Source organism: Ursus maritimus, unplaced genomic scaffold, assembly GCF_017311325.1.
Source record: "Ursus maritimus isolate PB19 unplaced genomic scaffold, ASM1731132v1 scaffold_10, whole genome shotgun sequence".
Classification (NCBI taxonomy): Eukaryota; Metazoa; Chordata; class Mammalia; order Carnivora; family Ursidae; genus Ursus; species Ursus maritimus.
The window spans coordinates 8,764,867-8,786,258 of NW_024423344.1; the positions used below are offsets into that span (position 1 = coordinate 8,764,867).

The 21,392-nt window shown below is 35.6% G+C and overlaps 1 protein-coding gene across 11 annotated transcripts in view; it reads left to right on the top strand.

The window, feature by feature from the left end:
• PAN3 (poly(A) specific ribonuclease subunit PAN3) overlaps positions 1–21,392 on the top strand; it is a 233,257-nt gene that overhangs the window by 94,405 nt on the left and 117,460 nt on the right. For 8 of the 11 annotated variants that reach the window (XR_005832276.1, XM_040621823.1, XM_040621778.1 and 5 more), the window contains 8 exons: positions 7,336–7,497; positions 7,737–7,853; positions 7,941–8,042; positions 11,827–11,992; positions 13,099–13,189; positions 17,665–17,804; positions 20,193–20,322; positions 20,791–20,855. Coding sequence is in view for 9 of the 11 variants with exons in the window: in XM_040621823.1 (XP_040477757.1) it covers positions 7,336–7,497; positions 7,737–7,853; positions 7,941–8,042; positions 11,827–11,992; positions 13,099–13,189; positions 17,665–17,804; positions 20,193–20,322; positions 20,791–20,855 (973 nt within the window). In the remaining 2 variants the exon portion in view is untranslated. The remainder of the gene's footprint in view (positions 1–7,335; positions 7,498–7,736; positions 7,854–7,940; positions 8,043–11,826; positions 11,993–13,098; positions 13,190–17,664; positions 17,805–20,192; positions 20,323–20,790; positions 20,856–21,392) is intronic. The other 3 variants (XR_005832278.1, XM_040621849.1, XM_040621787.1) reach the window with 2 other exon arrangements.

Genomic DNA, 21,392 nt, shown 5'->3' on the forward strand with positions numbered 1-21,392 from the left:
TGTTTCTTAGAATACAATTAAAATCTCTTTCCCTAGCTTATTCTATATATAGCAAGATTAAATATGGTATAATTTAGCAAAACTTTATAAATAATGCAGTAGGAATACATTTGCCATAGAGATAATCTCAAAGCATGTGGTTGTAATCAAGGATTCAACATAGTCCACTGTGCATCTTCTTGATTGCTAAAGAATTAAAAGGAATATGTCTAGCTATTATGCCTTAAGACGAGTCTTTTCAGTTTAGATGGACAGGGAACTTATCTGTCATACCCTTTAAGGTTTTCAGGTTGGAATTTTCCTTAATTATTTAACATTGTCTTTGAGGCCCTAGCTAGGGTAAAAGAGGAAAACTAAATAGGTTTATTTTTGCCTTTCCAGTCTTTATGATTGCAATCATGTAGAAATAATATGACGGTAGATTAGACATAATTTGAAATTGTAATAGAATTTAGGAAATGGCTGGATATAAGATTAATACATATCAGTTAAATTTCTGTAGACCAGTAGCCAATAACTTCAAAATATAATGGAAGGAAAAGATGCTATTTATAGTCGTTTCAGGTTATCAGCTAGGAATGCATGCAGCAAAAGATATGTGAGATCTCAATGGGGGAGACTTATTAAGAGATATTAAGTGAGATGAATAGAGTAAAATACTATATGATAAATAGGAAGACATAATGATTAAGATGTCAGGTTTTCTAAACCGATGTATAGGTTCAGTATAATTACAGTCAAAGCATGTGAGCTGTTTTTACTTGTAATTCTTCTGACACCTGTTTCGTGTCCTAGCTATTTATTAAGGGCTCAGTCCCACAGCACTGCTCCTACTTCAGATGCCATCTGAAATGGGTTACCCCGGCTATGTACACTCTGTGTGGCCAACTACAAATTTGGGGGTTTCCACAGCCACTACCACCCCTTCCCCATCCCCCCACCCCACTGGTTCAGTAATTTGCTAGAATGACTCACTTTAGGTATTACTGCTGGTTTAGTATAGAGGATACATAACTCAGGAACAGCCAAATGGAAGAGATGTCTAGGGCAAAGTAAGGTGGGAGATGGGGAATGGGGGACAGGGACGTCCATACCCTTTCCAGGTGTGCCACCCTCCTTGTACCTCGATGTGTTCAACTTGTTCAGTTCTCTGAATCCCACCGTTTAGTTTTTTTTTTTTTAATTTTTTTTGTTTTAATTGAAGTTTCATTTTGTGGGCGTGGTTGATGAAATCTTTAGCTTTTGGTGATGAACTAAATCTTCAGCTTCTTTGTCCTCCCTGGGGGTTAGGAGAGAGGGCTGAAAGTTCTAAGCTGCTGCTGCTTTTTTTTTTAAGATTTTATTTATTTATGTGACAGAGGGAGAGACAGAGAGAGAGGGAACACAAGCAGGGGGAGTGGGAGAGGAAGAAGCAGGCTCCCAGCAGAGCAGGGAGCCCAATGCGGGGCTCGATCCCAGAACCCTGGGATCACGCCCTGAGCCGAAGGCAGACGCTTAATGACTAAGCCACCCAGGCGCCCCTGAAAGTTCCAAACTTCTAATCAAAGTTTGGTCTTTATTTTTTAAAATTATATTATGGCGTAACAGAGCTTTTCATAGTATACGATAACATTTATCAAAGCGTAAAGGGCCAACACTACTCAAGATACTTTGAAGGTGATGATGAAGAATCTGGGTGTATTGAGGGAAGGGAGGCATAGTTTGAGTCTGTAATAATTAAAATAATGTAGATGGGGGACGGGGCACTGGGTTAGGCAAATTGGTTAATGGACCAGGCTAAAGAGAGTCCATACACATTCTGTGGTAGATGTGGTATGTCAGTGGGGAAAGATGGCATTGGAAAAAGTGGTTTTCTTTATGGTAAAAGATAAAATTGGATCATTATCTTTAACCATATCCAAAAATCAACTCCAAATTGATTAAGAACTTAACTGTATAAAGTAAAACTTTAGAAACTTTACAAAACAAAACTCCTACTGTAAAATCTTGGTGAATAGATTTAATATTTCAGTGGGGAAAGATTTCCTATACAGAAAACAAAGATCATTGACTCTTAAAGAAAATACTGAAAAATTTTACTAAATTAGAATTAAAAACAATCCAAAGATACTCAGAGTAAAGAAAAAACCTAGGGGCGCCTGGGTGGCTCAGTCCTTAAGTGTCTACCTTTGGCTCAGGGCGTGATCCCAGAGTCCTGGGATCGAGCCCCACATCGGGCTCCCTGCTCCGCTGGGAGCCTGCTTCTTCCTCTCCCACTCCCCCTGCTTGTGTTCCCTCTCTCGCTGGCTGTCTCTCTCTCTGTCAAATAAATAAATAAAATCTTAAAAAAAAAAAAAAAACCCTAGAAGAAGATATTTACACAGCTGACAAAGAATATAAAAAACACAATCCAGTAAGAGCATAAATAACTCAATTGAAAAAGGGCCAAAAGATAGCAAATAGGCATGTGAAGAAATAGGAAATTCACATGACCAATAAATGTATGACAAGATGTTGAACATCATTGATCATTAGGGGAAAATACAAATAAGATAGCTTATTTATTTATTGATTGCTTGATTGATTATATTTATTTATTTGAGAGAGAGAGAATGAGCAGTGGGGAGGAGCAGAGGGAGAGACAGAGGGCAGCAGACTCCCTCCTGAGCAGGAAGCCCGACGCAGGGCTCTGTTCTAGGACCTGGAGATCATGACCTGAGCCAAAGGCAGACACTTAACTGACTGAGCAACCCAGGCTGCCGATTTTAAAGCCTGGTCGTATAAAGTGTCAGGATATGGATCCACAGGTTCTCCAGTACATTGCTGTTGGTACTATAAATTGGTGAACCTGTTACCACACTGGAAAACTCCTAAAGCTGAGTATCTGTGTATGCTGTAATTCAGCAATTCTCTTCCTGGAAACTCCTATACATTTTCAAATGCAAAATATGTAAGGTATCCATGACATTGTTGCTTAAAATAACAGAAACTTTGATCAATCCAAATGAATTGTGATATTGTCAGATAATGGAATATTGTACAGCAACTTAAATGAAGTTCACTGACATGTAACAATATAGAAGACTCTTAGTAATGTAATAGTAAGTAAAGTTAGTTGCAGGAGACTACATATAGCATGATAACTTTTTGTAAAGCTAAGTAAAATTATAATACGTATTTGCATTTATGTGAATGTATGTGTATATGCATATGTGTATATCTATATGCAATAAAACTATAAAAAGAGAAAGAAGTGAGAAAAGGAAGGCAGAGGTTGGTAGAAAGAACCATTATTTAGATGAAAGTTAAAGTAAAGGTCTGAGCTTTTGTTTTGAGTGCTGAGTTTGCAGATGCTTATTATGTTATTAAGAATAATTAACTAAATAAAAGCAGGCCCTGCACAGACATGAACCAGTGATTTGAGTGTCACAAGCTAAAGGTTATGGTTAATCCAATTCTGTGCCCCCATGTTCAATAAATTTTAATAAATACTTTTTTTTCCCCTGTCACTGCTCTAACTACTCTATTTCATGTCTTATGTTTACTATTAATCTTCATCTCATGTCGGCTCATTTATTAATGTTTGGTCTTGCTGTTTTTTTCTCTCTCCCTTTTCCATTCCATACTTCTTACTCCCACCAGATGAGTACTTCTCAACTTTGAAATCATAATTTATTTCCTGTAGAACAGGGATTCTCCACCAAGAATGATTTTCCCCTTCATGGGTCATTTGGCAATGTTTGGAACAGTTTTGGTTGTCACACCTGGTGGTGGAGTGCTACTGGCTACTAGTGGGTTGCTTAACACCCTGCAATACACAGAACAGTCTGTGACAACAAAGAGTGAGTCCATAGTGCTGAAGTTGAGAAACCATAGTGAGTCTCAGACATTAAGTATCTTAGATCCAAACTATCCTTCTGTATGTTCTTTGAGGGGAAGTAGGGTTGAATAGAGCAAAGACACTAACATTTTCCTTTTTTATCATTATTTTTAATATTACTTGGTGGAATTGGACCCCAGACTAAAACTTGGGGCAGAACTAAAGAGTGCAGCTCCATCCATACTCCAAGTTGATTTTCTTTACTTTGATTTTTGCTACTTAACAGTGATTTAGGCATCTCCTTTTATTCATAAGGCACTTCCCTTTATTTCATACTTAATTTTGTGCATTTGTTCAATTGAACTAGGAACAAAGAAAGAGCAGAAGAGCAATGACTAGTCCTATCAGTGGAAACATTTGGTTTTTAAGGTTAATATTAGACCACATATGATTATTTCAGAGTGGAGTGAGAAATATAGTGTTAAAAGGTGACTGTGAAACAAGGTAAAAATCGTAATGTACAGACATAAAAATAAGCATTTTGAAGATTTTATTTAAGTCATGAGAAACTGTTTATAAGACTTACAGAGCAGGACTGTTGAAATGAATGTGCACACTGGCTTTTTCATAGAGGAGGACAGGAGTTACTGTGCAGTGCTAGTAGTTATCTACATATAGTTTACAAGGGTGTAAAATATCTCTCACAGCGTCAGAATAAGACACTGAAAGGGTATCCTTTGGATAGTGCCTAGTTTTTCACTGATATTTTTTTCCTCCTATAATGTAGAGAATTCAACATGCCTTGTTTGAAAGTACAAATAGGGATAAAGGAATTAAGAGTGTAAGATTTTTAGTTGATTGTGTCCCTCACTCACTCTTTGTCACACTGATGCTATGAGTACCACTGCTTGGCATAGTGAGTTTCAAGTCCTTAGCATAGCATTGAAATTTCCCTCTGATCCAATCCCAACATAACTCTCTCAGCTTTTTCTCCACTTTGCACCTCCTCTGTGATATACGCTGTTCTCCCACCACATGAGATTTCACAGTTCCTGAACATAGTGTACACATTCAAGCCTTGGTGGTGGTGGTGGTTCTCTTCACTCCCTCACCATAAAGCAAAGCACTCTTTTCAACTCATTTTAGCTCACTGAAAGCAGTCTCATCCTTCAGTTTCTGGTATATGTACCAAATCTTCTGTTAGATCTTTCCTAGTATCCTTGGGTATGGCGCCCTTCTCCCTTCTGTTTCCATGTGTAGTGGTTCTCAAAATGTGGTCCTGACCCAGTAGCGTCTTTTCATTATCACTTGGAAACTTGTTATAATTGCAAATTCTTGGGTCCTGCTTTAGACCTACTAAATAAACATTGGGCATGGGACCCAGCAAACTGTATATTAACAAGCCTCTCTATGATTCTGAGGGGTGCTAAAGTTTAAGGACCAGTGCCGTGGTGAGTTGTACTTGTTTCATAGCTATTTTCCTTGTACTGTATTATCTTTTATAGCAATCTCTGTTGTTTGTTTTTTTTTTGTAAGCATCTTGATAAGAACCCATATTTCATTAATATGGGTTCACTACTACATAGTAGGCACTCATTACATTTTTAGTATTTTGAAATTAATGACTTCCTCTTATTAGATGCTCCTCATGAAATAACCAGGAAACAAAATTTATTTATCATTTGTATGTGGAAATTACACTGATCATTAAAGTAATGAATGGGCAAAAGTTACAGCTATATTCCCTTGTGTGTATACCTCCCTTGTACTGCTTCATTTCAGAAGAACGTGCCACTTGACCTTGTTTTGAAAGTTAGATTGAATCAGTGTTTGTTTTGTAGTATGGCCAGAATGCTGTCTGGTGGTTAAGAGCACACGACTATAGAATCAGAGTGCTGAGTTTGCATCCCAGCTCCCTCTCTAGATGTGTGATCCTTATTTTCCTTACTTATGAAATAGAGGGTTCTGTCTCATATGGTTTCAAAAACTAAGAGATGGTGAATGTAAGAATTTAGCAAAGACAGGTGGGGTTATTTTGAACCTGTCTTCTGGAATGACAGTTTCTTACGAGGGTTTCACATGTATTTCTTAACAGTCATAAGTCAAAGATTATTGTTTTTTTCTGTGAGTTTTTTAAAGGAGATTTATTGCTATGTTTTAAAAATAGTGTTAAACGGGGGTGCCTGGGTGGCTCCGTTGGCTAAGTGTCTGACTCTTGATTTCGCCTCAGGTCATGACTGCAGGATTGTGAGATCAAGCCCTGTGTTGGGCTCTGTGTTCAGTGTGGAGCCTGCTTAAGATTCTCTCCCTCTCCCTCTGCTCTCCCTCTCCCCTCCCTGCTTGCATGTGCACTCTTTTCGCTCTCTCTCTCTAATAAAAAATAAAAATAAGAAATAAATAGTGTTAAACATATTTTTTGTAACAAGTTTGGCAAGTATGGAATAGTGCAAAGAAGAGAATAAAAATCCTCCCACTCAGAGGTTACAATTGTTGAAGTGTTTGTTGTATTCCTTTCTAGATGATTTTCTGTTGCATATTCTGCATGTTCACTTAGCTTGCTTTTCATTTGAAATATCATGAGCATTCCTGAGTCATTCAAGATATTTAACAGAATGGAAGCTGTCCAGTTGGAAAATATAATTTGATTGTATGTGAAGTATTAAAAAACTCTTGTCCTTTTGGATTGTAAAACTGATACATGCTTGTTCTAGAAAATAGCGATAAAGAAGGGAAAAGAAATTGACTATACTCTATAGAGAAACCAGCTACTGAATACATTTAGTCTTTATAAGAAGAAACAAATTAGGATTCAAAATTCAAGATAAGAGTTTTTTTAAGGCCTAACGAGAGTATCATGAGCAAATTCCAACGCATTATCCTGATTATTTTTAAACATAATTTTTCTTACTTTGAGGAACATGGAAAGCATGATGGTAAAGTTGTTTTTATTTTCTTTCTGTTATATTTTGCTAGGAATTAAAATTGTGTTATTCTGCCCCATGGTTGAAAGTTTTGATAGATTGCCATATTTATACGTACATATACATACAAACATATTATATATATACACTCTCCAATTTAATGTTGCTTGTTTTTGAATTTCTTTATGCTTTGAAAAACAAGAATTTATATAAGCTTAACACCACTGTCTAAATATATTTTGTGTAAACTAAAATGTTTAAAGAAGCAAAATCTATCTTGATTTTTATTCAACATCAGAATCGGAAATGTTTAACATCTTTTAGTGATTACACAAATTGTTTCTAATAGCTGAGAAACAAAGAGTTGTATTGTGCTATGAGATAAAGATGTTTTCGAGTGTATGAAATCTGGTTGTTCTTTCATTGTTTTATAATGCCTATTTTTATTGATAGTGAAACCAGTTTGTTTTATAGAATTGTTATGAATGTTGACATTTCCAGAATTCAAAAGTATGTTTTGATAGTGGTGGTTTATGGTAGGTTGGATTTCTTTATTACTCTGAGAGATTGATGAATATTAGCAAGTTAAAGTTGTCTTCCTATGAATTACTCTAGCAGTCCCTACAGAAGTTGACAGCTACCATAGCCTATTTCCTCTAGAACCACTGCCACCACCGAACCGGATACAGAAATCAAGTAATTTTGGATACATTACATCTTGCTACAAAGCTGTAAATAGCAAAGATGATCTGCCATATTGCCTTCGGAGGATACATGGTAAGGAAGATAAATTACCCTCTTTTCGAAGCATGTTATTGAGGCTAGGATTACTGAAACATTCCTGCATATATTTGTTTACTTAATATGAAAGTTTAAAGAATAATAAATAAATTTTTTATTTCATTTGGAAATTACTAGCTCATAAATAATATAGAACATGGCTTTTTCTGCACATTTCTGATGGAATAAAGGGGAGATGTCATTTACAGTTTAGTAGAAAAGATTTTCTTTTTCAGGTTTTCGTCTTGTTAACACGAAGTGCATGGTGTTGGTTGATATGTGGAAAAAAATTCAGCACTCAAATATTGTAACCTTGCGTGAAGTATTTACCACTAAAGCATTTGCAGAGCCTTGTGAGTAATTTGTACTTGTCTTTCTGCCTGTGGGCTTCATTATTTGAAGGCAGATTGCAGTAATGAGTGTTTGTGTTTTATTTTAAGCTCTTGTGTTTGCATATGATTTCCATGCTGGAGGAGAGACTATGATGAGCAGACACTTTAATGACCCCAATGCTGATGCCTATTTCACAAAGAGAAAATGGGGTAAGAAAAAGATGCAGGCACGCTTTATTTTGACAAATATTTTGCTCTTTGGAAGAGTAGTTTTGTATTTTAAAATGCATGTAGATTTGTCCCTGTAATCATAGTGCATTTTAAAAAGAAATGTCTCAAAGAATAGAAGTCAGCCCATAACCAGCTGGGAAATAGTGTATTGTGTGTATAGACTGAGATGAAGATGGGGTGTGAAAGACTCTTGGAGGTATCTGAAATCTCAATAACAGAATATGATAAAAGTTTTTGCCTCTTTTTTTTTTTTTTTAAAGATTTTATTTATTCACTGGACAGAGAGAGACAGCCAGCGAGAGGGAACAGAAGCAGGGGGAGTGGGAGGGGAAGAAGCAGACTCCCAGGAGCCTGACGTGGGGCTCGATCCCAGAACGCCAGGATCATGCCCTGAGCCGAAGGCAGACGCTTAATGACTGAGCCACCGAGGCGTCCCAAAAGTTTTTGCCTCTTAAACACTTTTTTTTTCTTTTAAAAATACAGTGCTTTCTAAAGAAAGACAGTTTGAAAAATGATACCTGGTGCTTCACTGCCCAAAGCACAACCGTTATCATCTCTTCATATATTTCTTTCCAGGCTTGGTTTTTTGTTTTGTTTTGTTTTTTGGCTTCCTGTCACATCATTTCCTTTTCCTTTTATCATTTTGTGTCATTGCATCTTTCATTTATTATAAGTATTTTCCCCCCTAAGTTATATATTTTCTGATTATAATTTAATGACTCATAGTCCAGTGTGACTATATATCATTTTTGAAATGATTTCCCTAAACAAATGCTTTTTTTTAAAAGGTAAGACTCCATGTTACTTAAGGAATTAGTCTTCAAAATAAGTTCTCAGTAACATTTACTTAAGCAGGGAATATTTTCTTTTTTTGCCCCTTTCCCATATTTATAGTTCAAATACTGCAAAGAACAAAAATATTGTAATTATGTTCTAATAAGTGTTTATTAAAGGGTAAAATAGCTTCAAAGTAAAAGGTCCATTTTGAGATGTCTGTTAATTAACTTACGTATTTGGGGAAGGAAAATGTAAGTATTATTTTTTTGTTTGGGGACAGGAAAGAAGCATTGAATTCTTTTAAAAAAATGTTTATTATTGAAGTACAGTGGAAAAACCACTGCATTTTTTACTATGGTTTTTAATCTTTTAAAGATTTTCTTGAATACATACTGAGAGAAATTAAGGAGGAAGGAAGATGTGAGTCCACATTATAGTATCTTTTGGATTGTGACTCCTTTAAGGACTCTTAATTGTGGATAAAAATATATTACTTCTGTTTACTTGTAACTTTGCTTTCTGACAGTTGGAAGAAGAAAGCTGTGGTTACATGGCTGTTTCACGTTAAAAATCTGGTCATATGGTGTGGTCATTTTTTTTCCTTTTGCCATGTCATCTGTAGACACATACATAATTTTGTTGAAGGGGATGTGGTATAACTTTTCCTATAGATGAATATAGCTGTAGTTGTTCAAGTTTATTTTAGTAGTAACACCTGTGAGATGACTGTTGGCTTTAATTTATAGCTGGGTTTCTCAACCTCAGCACTGTTGACATTTAGGGCTGGATAATGATTTTGTGGGGGCTGTCCTGTGCATTCCAGCATGTTAAGCAGCGTCCCTGGTCTCTACCCTCTAGATGCCAGTAGCAAGCCCGTTCTCCAGTAGCAACACCAAAAATATCTCCATACATTGCCAAATGTTACCTAGGGAGTAGAATTGACCCCTGTTGAGAACCACTGATTATAGCACTCCTTTCTAGTTTGTTTGTTTGTTTGTTTTTTAATCTTTATTTTTGGTGTTGACTGATTATTTGATATATTATGTTTCTATTTTCACAGGAATCATTCCTTTTTCTGATATTTGAAAATATCACTTGAAAAGTAGTAATTTCCCTGGATATACTATATATACTTTAATTTGTAGCAATTTCTAATACAAGGCAATCATTGGTTTTCCTATTGTGCATACTAAAAGAAAAAAAAGTGTGTGTATAAACTTTTGGAGAGACATAGATAGAAGTCTAATGTTTTCTTATACTATTTAATTTAGCTTGGTACAAAGTAAAAGATTACATATTGTAAGAAATACACTAATTTAGAAAATGGGAATAATATGTGATCATCATACTATATTATAGGGGTTTTGATGAGAGGTTTAAAATGGGACAAGGTGGGTCAAGTAATCTCTGCTGTTGTTAACAATATAAAGGTTAAGATAGAATCTGGCAGAGTAAGCAAGCACTGTGTTTGCTGTAAATACTCTTTTTTCCTTATTACCACATTTATTAAGTAGTTTTATTTAAACTTTTCATAGTCATCTTTGACAACGTCTTGGCATGTATCACTAGAGCCACTTTTTGAGTGATTTAACACTGTTTTCCAGATTGTATTGTCTTCAGTGTGTCTAAATTGAGGGAAAGTAGTTTTTGAATTTTGTATTTGCTTTTTCTTGGAAATGTTATCCCAAGCCACAGATTTCTCTTTATTATCTCCATAATTGACCATTCAACGGTTTCGCTTTTATACCTCATTCACAAAAAATTTACACTTGAATTTATAAGGTTATATTCCCTGAAATAATTAAAAAATCTGTTACATTTATGTGGCTCTTTTCCACTGATTTAAGGATTAACAGTGACCCAGGAAATAGTATCAAGAAATACTTAAACAAGAATTGAGGGGTGCCTGGGTGGCTCAGTCGGCTAAGGGCCCAATTCTTGATTTTGGCTCAAGTCATGATCTCAGAGTCATGAGATCGAGCCCTTCATCGGGCTCTGGTCTGGGCATGGAGTCTGCTTAAGATTCTCTCCCCCTCTCCCTCTGTCTTCCCTGCCCCCAACTCCCTCCCACCCCTGCTTGTGTGCCTGTTCTCTCTTCCTCTCTCTCTCTCTCTCTCTCTCAAAAAAAAAAAAAAAAAAGCTGATAGAATCAAAATGATTACTCATGGTAGATCGGATTATTTTTCTTTCATTGTTAGACATAAGTGATATTCAGTGTTTAACGTTAATATTTTTATGAGTTGGATACCATCCTGTCTAACTGACACAGCTGTAAGAGAGGAGGCTGTGCACTTTATGGAGAATAAGAAAATAATTCAGTATAAATGATGGTAGAGACTTTTATTTTTCTTTCAAGCCACAGAATGAACAGTTCTCACCTGCCTAAACAATAATATAGGCTAGGATTATTTTAAATAAAATAATAATCTTCGCTATTCCTGAATTTATTCAGAATTTACATTTATTTGATTCACAATTAAATATAAATTCTTTAAATAATTTTGTTTATTGTTCAGTAATTACAATGGTCGTAGAAAAGAGCATTTCATTGAGAGCTCTGCTGCTGCTGACAGTAGAAATGTATAATCTCATAAATAGGAAATTGGGGTTTGTCTCTTAATTTTTTACTAATAGACTAAATATATATATACATACATACATATACATATATGTATGTATTGACAAGTTGTGGGGCACCTGGTGGCTCAGTTGGTTAAGTGTCTGCCTTCAGCTCAGGTCATGATGCCAGGGTCCTGGGACTGAGTTCTACTTCAAGGCTCCCTGCTCAGTGGGGAGTCTGCTTCTCCCTCTCACTCTCCCTCTGTGCTCTCTCTCTCTCTGTCTCAAGTAAATAAAATCTTTAAAATCAGTAAATAAATTGACAAATTGTGCCATGATACTTGAATTTTGTTGTTGTTGTTAGTTGAGGTTTGAATGTTTTAGTCTTTTAGTTGGTTATTTAAAAGGTATCATTTTTGTTTTGTAGGTCAACACGATGGACCATTGCCCAGACAGCACGCAGGATTATTGCCAGAATCTCTTATTTGGGCATATATTGTCCAACTGAGCTCTGCATTGCGTACCATTCACACAGCAGGTTTGGCGTGTCGAGTTATGGACCCAACAAAGATTCTGATAACTGGCAAAACAAGGTACTAGCATTTTGAGTTTTGGCTTTATTGAGCATCTGACCTATGACAGTTTAGTAAACAAAACATGATTTGTTTTAATTTTACCTTTTCATGTATTCCATCCAGAGCAACTGCTGTGACTTTGAGTTCATTTTTGTAAGTTTAAAAAAAAAATGTTGAATTCTTAATAAAATGGCTGCTTATTAACCAAGAATCTTGTAAGGGTTTGGGAGGTATATATAGTTAGGGTTGGGGGATGTAGACATAATATCAATATACCTTTTCTATGTGTAACCATGGTTCTCAGATTGTAGCATGAAACAGAATTACCTGGAGGCCTCATTAATAAGCACACTTATTGGGCTCCACCCCGGAGTTCTCATTCAGTAGGCCTGAGAATTTACATTTCCAGCAAGTTCTTAGGTGATGCTGTTGCTGCTCACTGGGTCCCATGCTTTGAGAACCACTGCTAACAAAGTTAAGTAACAGCCCTTGACTTCACCAGAGTTTTATTTGAATTGCTGTAATTTTGAAAGTTATCTTGGACAGCATAGCATAAAGAGCTCAAGATCTGGTACCTGATTATCTGGGTTCATCATATCCTAAGTCTGTTAGTTGCTATCTACATGATCCCTGAGCAAGTTATGTAACTTCTGTGTATGCAACAGCCTTGTAAGGCAGGTACTGTTATTATCTGTTCCACATTTATAGGGTACCTGTCTCATAAGGTTATTGAGAGGATTGAATGATTAATACATGTCAAATTGAATGATTAATACATGTGAGTGGTGCCTAATACATCTTCAGCAAATGTTAGAAAGCTAATTAGTTCTCTTTCATGAATAACTAATAAAGAAGCAGTTTAGGTGGTGAAAAGACGGCCTGGTAGTCAAAGATGTGAGTTATACTCCTGGATTTATCAGTTTCGGGCTTCTATAACAGCACAGGCCTGTCAGTATTTATGAGTCTTAATTTCCAACTCATCTCTAAAATGGTGTTTGATAGAGGTTACATGGGGAAGTTAGACTAGATAATATTCTGAGATCCTTCCTAATATTATAGGAAATGTTAAATTTTTAAGAAAATCTCATTTTAATCATTTTCTTTAAATTCTCTGGTCTTTGAAGGTTGCGAGTAAATTGTGTTGGAGTTTTTGATGTTTTAACGTTTGATAACAGTCAGAATAATAATCCATTGGCATTAATGGCTCAATACCAGGTGAGTAAGAATGAACATAGATACTTACTTAGTAATTTAAGGCTTGATTTTCTTTTAAGACAAATTTTGTTTATTTTAAGGTGTTTTTGGGGTTTTAAGTCTAGATTTCAGTTAATTCTGGGGGTGTCTCTATGCCAACTTTGAACATGTGTTTCTTAATCACTGTGGTGTAATGTAGTGTAGAGTCCTTATAAGTGGGAATATAGAAAGTTAATGACAGTGTCAAAGACTAACTGTTCAAATGAAAATGTATTTATGTGATGAGGAAATTTGTCTTTGGCATAGATTAAAACAGATTAATTAGTTGAATAAGTTATATTAAATGACATTTTCCTTTTTTTCATTTCTTTAATGTGTTAAAATAGCTGTTATTTTTACTTTTAGATATTGTCCCACTACCAATCCAAAACTTTTAGAAGTATTTTCGAAGGAATATCGTTGTATTGCCATTTTCTAAATAATTTTTGCTTTTGCATACTCCCTTCTTGTATATAATCAGAATTTGGTTCTAGTCTAATCATAATAATAGTGTAGACTTAGGCCCCTTTTATGTTTTTCACTGTTTATATGAATTCATACTTCTTCATTAGTATAAGGTATAGGAGAATAAGACCCTATCTCCGCAGAGAACGTTAAGTGTAGTTGCTTTTGCCTTGATTGCTCTGTGCAAGTAACGTGGCTCTGTAATTATTTCATATCATTCATTATTGTAGTACTTCACATTTTTTGGAGGATATGCAGGTGCTGTTTTAAGACAGTGTTAATTCTTTTTGTGTAAGAAATTTTTGGTGTTTCTGAACATTTATTAACTGATAGAGGTTTGATGTAAGGCACAATCTCTTAATTACATGGAGAAACGAGGACAAGAACATTTTACCTTTTCATTGCCCTTCTCATTTCAACTTCTTTTGTTTAAATCTTTGAAAGATTTTAGTTTGCTTATAAGCCAAAATTTCTGAACAAAAAGGAAAAGACAATTAGAAGTAGCATCTAAGTAGTGCCTAGTAATCCAGTTCATGTGTAAACCTCTTCTTTTGCTGCAGATCTAGGGACAGTATAGTCCCCAAGAAGTAGAGCCACTCATCACATTGAGTTTGTATGCAGACTTTTCACCTCTTCCTTCCCCTCTGCTCCTGCCCAAACTCAGCAGCAGCCAAGCTGTCCTGGTTGGTAGCACCATCTAGTGGGCACCATGCAGAAGAATTTGACTACTTTTTTCCCCCTAGCAGCAGCCTAAGGGGATTTGCTCCCTCTTTCTTATCTAGGGTGGTGGTTCTTAGCGACTTTCCTTCTCATCTTCTTACACCTAGTGCCGAACTAATTGGCTCTGGAGATTTTTCTTCCTAATCTCTGTGCTTCTAAAAGTGACTGATTATTGACTGAAATGCTAGCGATCTTCATGTATCCAGGAAAATAATATTAAATTTTTGAGGAGAAATTAGACATTATTTAGAACCAGTGCCACCTAACTTGATTCCAAGTATCTGGAAACCCCATCTCCACATTAAAAAACGAAATACCTTACAGTTTTGTTTTTCTTACAAGTACAGCCTTAACGCTCTCATTCTTCTCTATTCCGAATAACGTTCTTGTTTTTTTTTTTTTTTTTTTTTAATTACTAGTATAAGACTAGTGTGATTTTGGTTTTCGGTATCATAGCAGTATTATCTTCCCTTTTTTCTTTGTGAATGTACATTATTTCAGTTATGTTAGTGGTTATGTAGTTACCTTGAAAAACAACTCTTTTTAACAAAAAGTAATCCTAGAGTTCCAAACAAACAGCTCTTAAGTACGCATTTGGGACAATTGATTGGTAAGTTAGGAACTGCCTTCATTCATAAACTCAGGCTGCTTTCAACCAACCGTCACCTTCCCTTCATTTTCCAGCAGTAAAGGGTATCTAGGGTTTTCTTCTTCTTTTTTTTTTTTTCCTTTATTTTTTGGGGGGCGGGTGATGTATGTGTGGAAGATTTTTCATATAGCTTATAGTAAGGTAAAGGAGAGAATTAAAGATAGTCCCAATGGGGGATTGTGATTTTACAGAGAAGAGGGTACATGAGAAAGGAGTGCATTGTTTCTTGTAGTCTATTTTTCATAGTCTGTTTCAGACACGTGAATAGAGACTGACTTTCAGTAAAGTGGACATAAGTAGAGCCATAGATAGAATCAGAGAAAAATCAAGAAATCAAGAATCAGGAAGAAACTGAAAATGAGTGGGGGGAAAACCTCCAGAATTCAACAAATGGGGGGAAAAACCAGATGGAGGTAAGAAGCAAAATAACAAATGGAAAATTATTTAGCTGGCAAATAAGGAAAGGAGAGTTACTGAGCTTTTATGATGTTTAACTCTCTTAATTAAGCAGGACTTCATTAACCTCTTAGTTAAAATAAAATCAGTTCTAATTTAATCTGGAATATGTGACATGTATACTTTATTTCTAAAAGTGGGTATTCCCACCTTGAGTCAGCTTTAGAAAGGTGGTGGGATGTACTTAAAATCAGATGTTTTTATTTTCAAAACCCATCCAGTCCTTCAGCTATCTTGGACTTTTGTTTTCCTGTCTCATAATAGGGAGTACTGGAATGTTCTAGGTGGGAGGTTTAGTTACAGCATCAATTCAGGGTGGAGCTAAACTGGAAATTCTTTTGTTTTAAGTGTTGGGAGGCTGTATGTTGGTACATGCTGCTCAAATACTTGATAACTAATAGCAACCTTCAGTATGCTTTGCTGAGGATATGGGATTGAAACACAGAAATTTACATTTAGCATTTACATGTACTGATTTCTCTTGACCCACATTTTTATGTTTTCATTACTATAACTTGGACTATTTTTACTTGACCTTGAGAATGATTGAGGAGAATCCTTTTTGAGTTCGTTCATGGCCGTGCCTTCCAGAGAACAGAAATGATGGCAACAGTAATAGTGCTCCCTCCCATGCCACTTCCCCTCCTGCCTTTCTGGGCTCCTAACTCTGTACCACAGATGAAGTTGTAAAAAGTTTCTTTGACATGAATCCTTGGCATCTCTTATTCTGATAGATTCAAAGTAGTTTTTCTAATCCATTTTTCCACTGGTTATAGGATCTCATGTTCAAAGTGTCAGATTCATAAATGCTAGTTTTGGATGAATTTTTGATTTTGGATTTTTTGATGTTATTTTAGTAATGGAGTTTGACTTCTTCTTTATACTTTATTATTTAGGTAAAATGTTAAGGATAGCTGTATAGTGCTAAAGTTTCATTAGTGACTGCCTTCCAATATTCGCCTATTTTGCAACTATACCATTTATAAACATTCCACAAAACCAGTGGTTCTCAACCCTGGCTGCATACCAGAACTCTTGTGGAAACTGTGAAAAATACTAATACCTAGATCTTACCCCAGACTGGTAACACCAGAATTGGGGTAAAGGGATGGTCACAGAGTGATTTTTTTTTTTTTTAAGCTCCTCAGGTGATTTTAATGTATAGCTAGATTTGAAAACTCTTTATACTAAACCAGTATTCAGTAAATGTATCCAGTAATTCAGATCAGTTCTCAGATCTTGAAGATCTATAGAAGTTTTCTATCGAAATTACTTCAGATAATTGTATTTAACTCTGAGCTATTCCATTCTCCTAGGCATATAGTTATTAATAGTTTACCTGCCAAGTAGAGCCACTTTGGATAACATTCTGTTTCCTGGAGTTATAATAGGTAATAGAGAGCTTACCTCAATTCAGCTAGTTGTCTTTTGAAAATCCTTTTAGAATGAAAGCCTCAGAGTGGTAAATCTTAAAAAAACAGATAGATAGATAGATAGATAGATAGATAGATAGATAGATAGATAGATAGATACCAGGTGGTTACAGAGCTCTCAAAGATCTGTTATAATATGAGGAAAGATTGTCTATTTGGAAACAAGGGCAGACAGGATGTCATTGGGGTTTGCAGCGTTTTTCAGTGTTCTAAAAAAACATTCTGAAATCAGGTAATGGTATGTTGTGTTTGGAATAGTGGAATAACTTTTCTTCAAATAATTCTTTAAACTCCCACTGTATTTTGGGTATAATGGAAAGTGAAAGGGGGCGTATTATAAATTGTAATGATCATTGTAAAGTGAGTATATAGTAACCAGCCTTAAATTTCTTGTAATAATGTCAGCTCTGTCTAAATAAAAAAATTTTTTTTAAAAAATTTAAAACAGTAATTCTATAGTTAGCGTTTGAATTGCTCAGAGTAATGTTTTTGGAGCTATATTCATCAGAATTACCTGAGTGCTTTAAAAATGTTGGGCCTGCTCACCTAGACCTACTGGTGGAGAGGCTCAGAAATCATCTTACAGCTCCCAGGTGACTCTGAGCACCAATATTTGAGAACCCTGTGCTGGGAGTTCTGTAGCTTTTTTGTAAAGGTGCCAGCAGTAGTGTCAGTGTATTACATTTGTACCTATAAAATAAAAATTAAAAGTTACATTTATTCTTTCATGTCAGCAAGCAGATCTGATATCATTAGGAAAAGTTGTGTTGGCTTTGGCTTGCAACTCTTTGGCAGGAATTCAGCGAGAGAATTTACAGAAAGCCATGGAACTGGTGACAATCAACTACTCCTCTGACCTGAAGAATCTGATTTTGTAAGTTTTACTATATGATTAAATGTATGTAATGATCATATGAGATAAGACAGCTTTTTCATAAAGGCCTTTTAATAGTAATTCTATTTTAGTTCTTACTATTCAAAATCAGGCATAACACAAGTTAAACAACTTTTAATTTCTTTATTGTTAAGTGTATATTTCTTTGAATAAATTCATATACCAATGTGTTTGGTTATTGATGTTTTAAACATTTGGCCTCTCAAGTTGCATTGGTATCCACTACCTACATAAACCTTTTAAGTTTAAATTGAAATAAAATAAATCAGTTCTTCAGTTGCACTAGCCACATTTCAAGAGCTCGAAAGACACATGTAGCTTCTGGCTAATACATCCCATAATCTGAGAAAGTTCTGTAGACAGGGCTGCTCTAGGGAGTGCTCGGTATCTCTCTGAAAGCTGTCATAAATAAAAGTTAGATGCAATCCAGTTACAGACTCTGTGGCCAAAACATTCATTCCAGAAAAGCATGTTCATAAAGGTCCCTTTGCTTCTTCTCCAGTATCTTCAGACTCTCAAGTAGTCCTTGAGTATAGGCTTGAAATGTATGTGACTTAATAGAAACCTGTTGTGGAGTACGGTCACCACAGAGGGACTTAGACACACACCTGTCTAAGATACATCTAACATTGGGGAATTCCAGAGGGTGGACAACCATAACTCTTATTCTGAATTATTCTAGAGAACAGATGCTGGGCTATCTTTTGACATTTTTCCTATTCTGTTCTAGAAGCAGTTGGAGCATATTGATCCTTTTCAGTGTCTTAGTTTTCAGCTATTCCTTCTGATTTTTCTGTGTAGTCTTGGATGATTGAGTTTCTTTTTGGACTAGCCCTGGATATGGAATTGAGGGTTAGAGGATGCGGCTGCCCTTCTGTGCTTTGTTATACTAGCGTAAATGTCCTGCTCGTGACAGAGCCTTGGAAGCCAGTGGTTGCCCAGTGTTCCTATTAATAATCAGATGACTGCTCTTTCAAATGAAAATATTTGTTTTATATATTTTCACAGCAGTGATTCCTAGCCTTAATTTGCAACATCTAGGATGTTTTAAATAATCTCAAGTATTAATCTCCAAATTTTCTTTTTAGAAACTTAGAGTAAAGGATATAAATGTAACAAACTAGCCATATGTTAATAATTGTCAAAACCGGGTGATGGGTACATGGACATTCATTATATTATTCTATCTACTTTCATAAATGTTTGAAATTTTGTCTAATAAAATGTAAATAAAAAAGCCGTACTTTCATACGAACTAATAACAACTTTATAGAGCAACAAACCGTGTATCAGGCACTTTTGAACTGATGCAAATTAATTAATTTTCCCAATAACCCTATAAATTAGCTCCATTTTAGAGATGACAAAACTGAGGCATGGAGAGGTAAGGTAACTTGCCAAAGTCACAAAGCTTGTAATAACTTCCAAGTAGTTAGATATAAATTTGTCAGTAATTACAGATAAATAGCTAAGACATAGATTATCCACAGGAGTGTTTTATTCAACAAAAGAATGCCTATTCTGTGCCAGGTGCTGAAGATACTTTGAACAAGATGAACAAAATCCCCACCCTAATGGTGAGGAGGTAACAAACATGTAAACAAATAAGGTGTTTGCAGGTAGTGCTAAGTGCTATGAAGAAAATTAGATAGAATTATAAGCAGAGTGTGCGGGGGGGGAGGCTCCTTTAATGAGAATGGTTAGGAAATGGCTCACCTGTCAGGATAGGCAGCAACAGGGCATGGTCATCTTTGTATTCTAAGCAGGTAGCTTTTCGAAATGTAGTATTTTTCTGCCTCAGTTATTATGGTAGAAGAAACTGAATTGGTCTCTTCTGATGTATGTTAGTTCATGAAGATTTCTCAGAATAAATATACCATGACAACTGGTAAATGAAGTTGCAGAGTAGAAGGCAGCTTCCTCAAAAGTTGACCCTTGTTTGATTTATCAAAATTGATGACCCAGTTTTAGTTCAAAAATTATTTTGCAGAGCAATGGAAAAATCCCTTCAGCTACAACCACCCGCCGTTTTACGCCTTCAAAAAAGTTTGTAACAGTCTTTTCATGCCCCACTATTGTAAGGAAGGGTTTGAGAATGGAAATGGTTAAGTATAACCCTAACTCAACTTGCCTTTCTCATTTTTATAATAGCAAAAATATAGAGAAAGAGACTGTTTCTTCTTTTGGCTCCTCAAATTTCCAGAGAAATCATTACACCTTAAAAGTGAACTTGACTTGCATGAAATAATGTTTTCAAATTTATGTACACTAATGTGATGGCAGCAGCAGCAGCTATGTGCTTGTGAGTTATGTTGTTTTTTAAATTACATGTTTGTCATTCAAGTGATTCTTCTTTATTTTTGGCAGGTATTTGTTGACTGACCAAAACAGGATGCGAAGTGTAAATGACATCATGCCCATGATTGGTGCTCGATTTTATACTCAATTGGATGCTGCTCAAATGAGAAATGATGTCATAGAGGAAGACCTTGCAAAGGTAAAGAGTCTAGTTAAAAAGAGATCTACACACTTGGCACCTATGTATGTAGAGAGATATAAAACATAGTAATTTCTGTGCTAAATAGAGTACATAATTGGCTAAAGACTGTTTGCAGATATATTTGTCCAAACTTAACGTTCAGTATTTTAATTTCTTATGTCCTCTGGGCATTTGTTTTCTTTTTTGTTCATGATTTTGCTACAGTCAATTGACACAATCTTGATTTTTTTTTTCATGTAAGTTACTTTAACCATTCTTAAAAATGGCCAGCTGCATGATCTTCTTGAGTATTACTGTTGAATGAAATGGAAATATCACATTCAAAACTATAACCAAAAGGTGGGGATATTAGGATTTATTGTTTAAAGGTAATACTGGTGAAGGATACCAGTTTTGTAAAATTTTGCTTTTATGTTCAGTTAGCTGGAATATTAATACTCTCTTTCTTTTCAAAATGTTTTATAGGAGGTTCAAAATGGAAGACTGTTTAGGCTTCTAGCAAAATTGGGAACAATCAATGAGAGGCCGGAGTAAGGATTTACAGTATTTTACAATATATTTTCAATCAAGGGTGCTAACAGGAATGAGTATTCCTTATTCTTACTGGGTTTTATTTGGAAAAAGGGAAAAATTCTCATGTGAAGGGACCTTAAGCCTGTTGTCAGCCATTAGGATGCTGTTTTTTAACTGTCACCTAGATCTGGTTGTTCTTAGGGATTCCACACACACATACACGTACAGAAAAGATACTGTTAGAAATCTCTGTCGTGGTTTGTACATGAGGGAATGTTTGATGAGTATCAATGCTGCCTGTACCATGTCTCCTTTTTGAAGCGTGGTCAGTTCAGTTTATCGTAGTCAGAGACTTCAGACCCGTCTAATTATTTCAGGCCCCTTATCTTCTATTAAAGGGCATTATTTATAGCAGTCATACCAGTGACACCACCACCTTACATTATTTGTCATTTAGTTCTGCCTCATTTGCAAGTTAAAGTTACCATATGTTCAGGAAAGAAGTAGGGTTGATGTCTGTACTAAGTGGTAACTGTCAGAGATAGATGGAATAG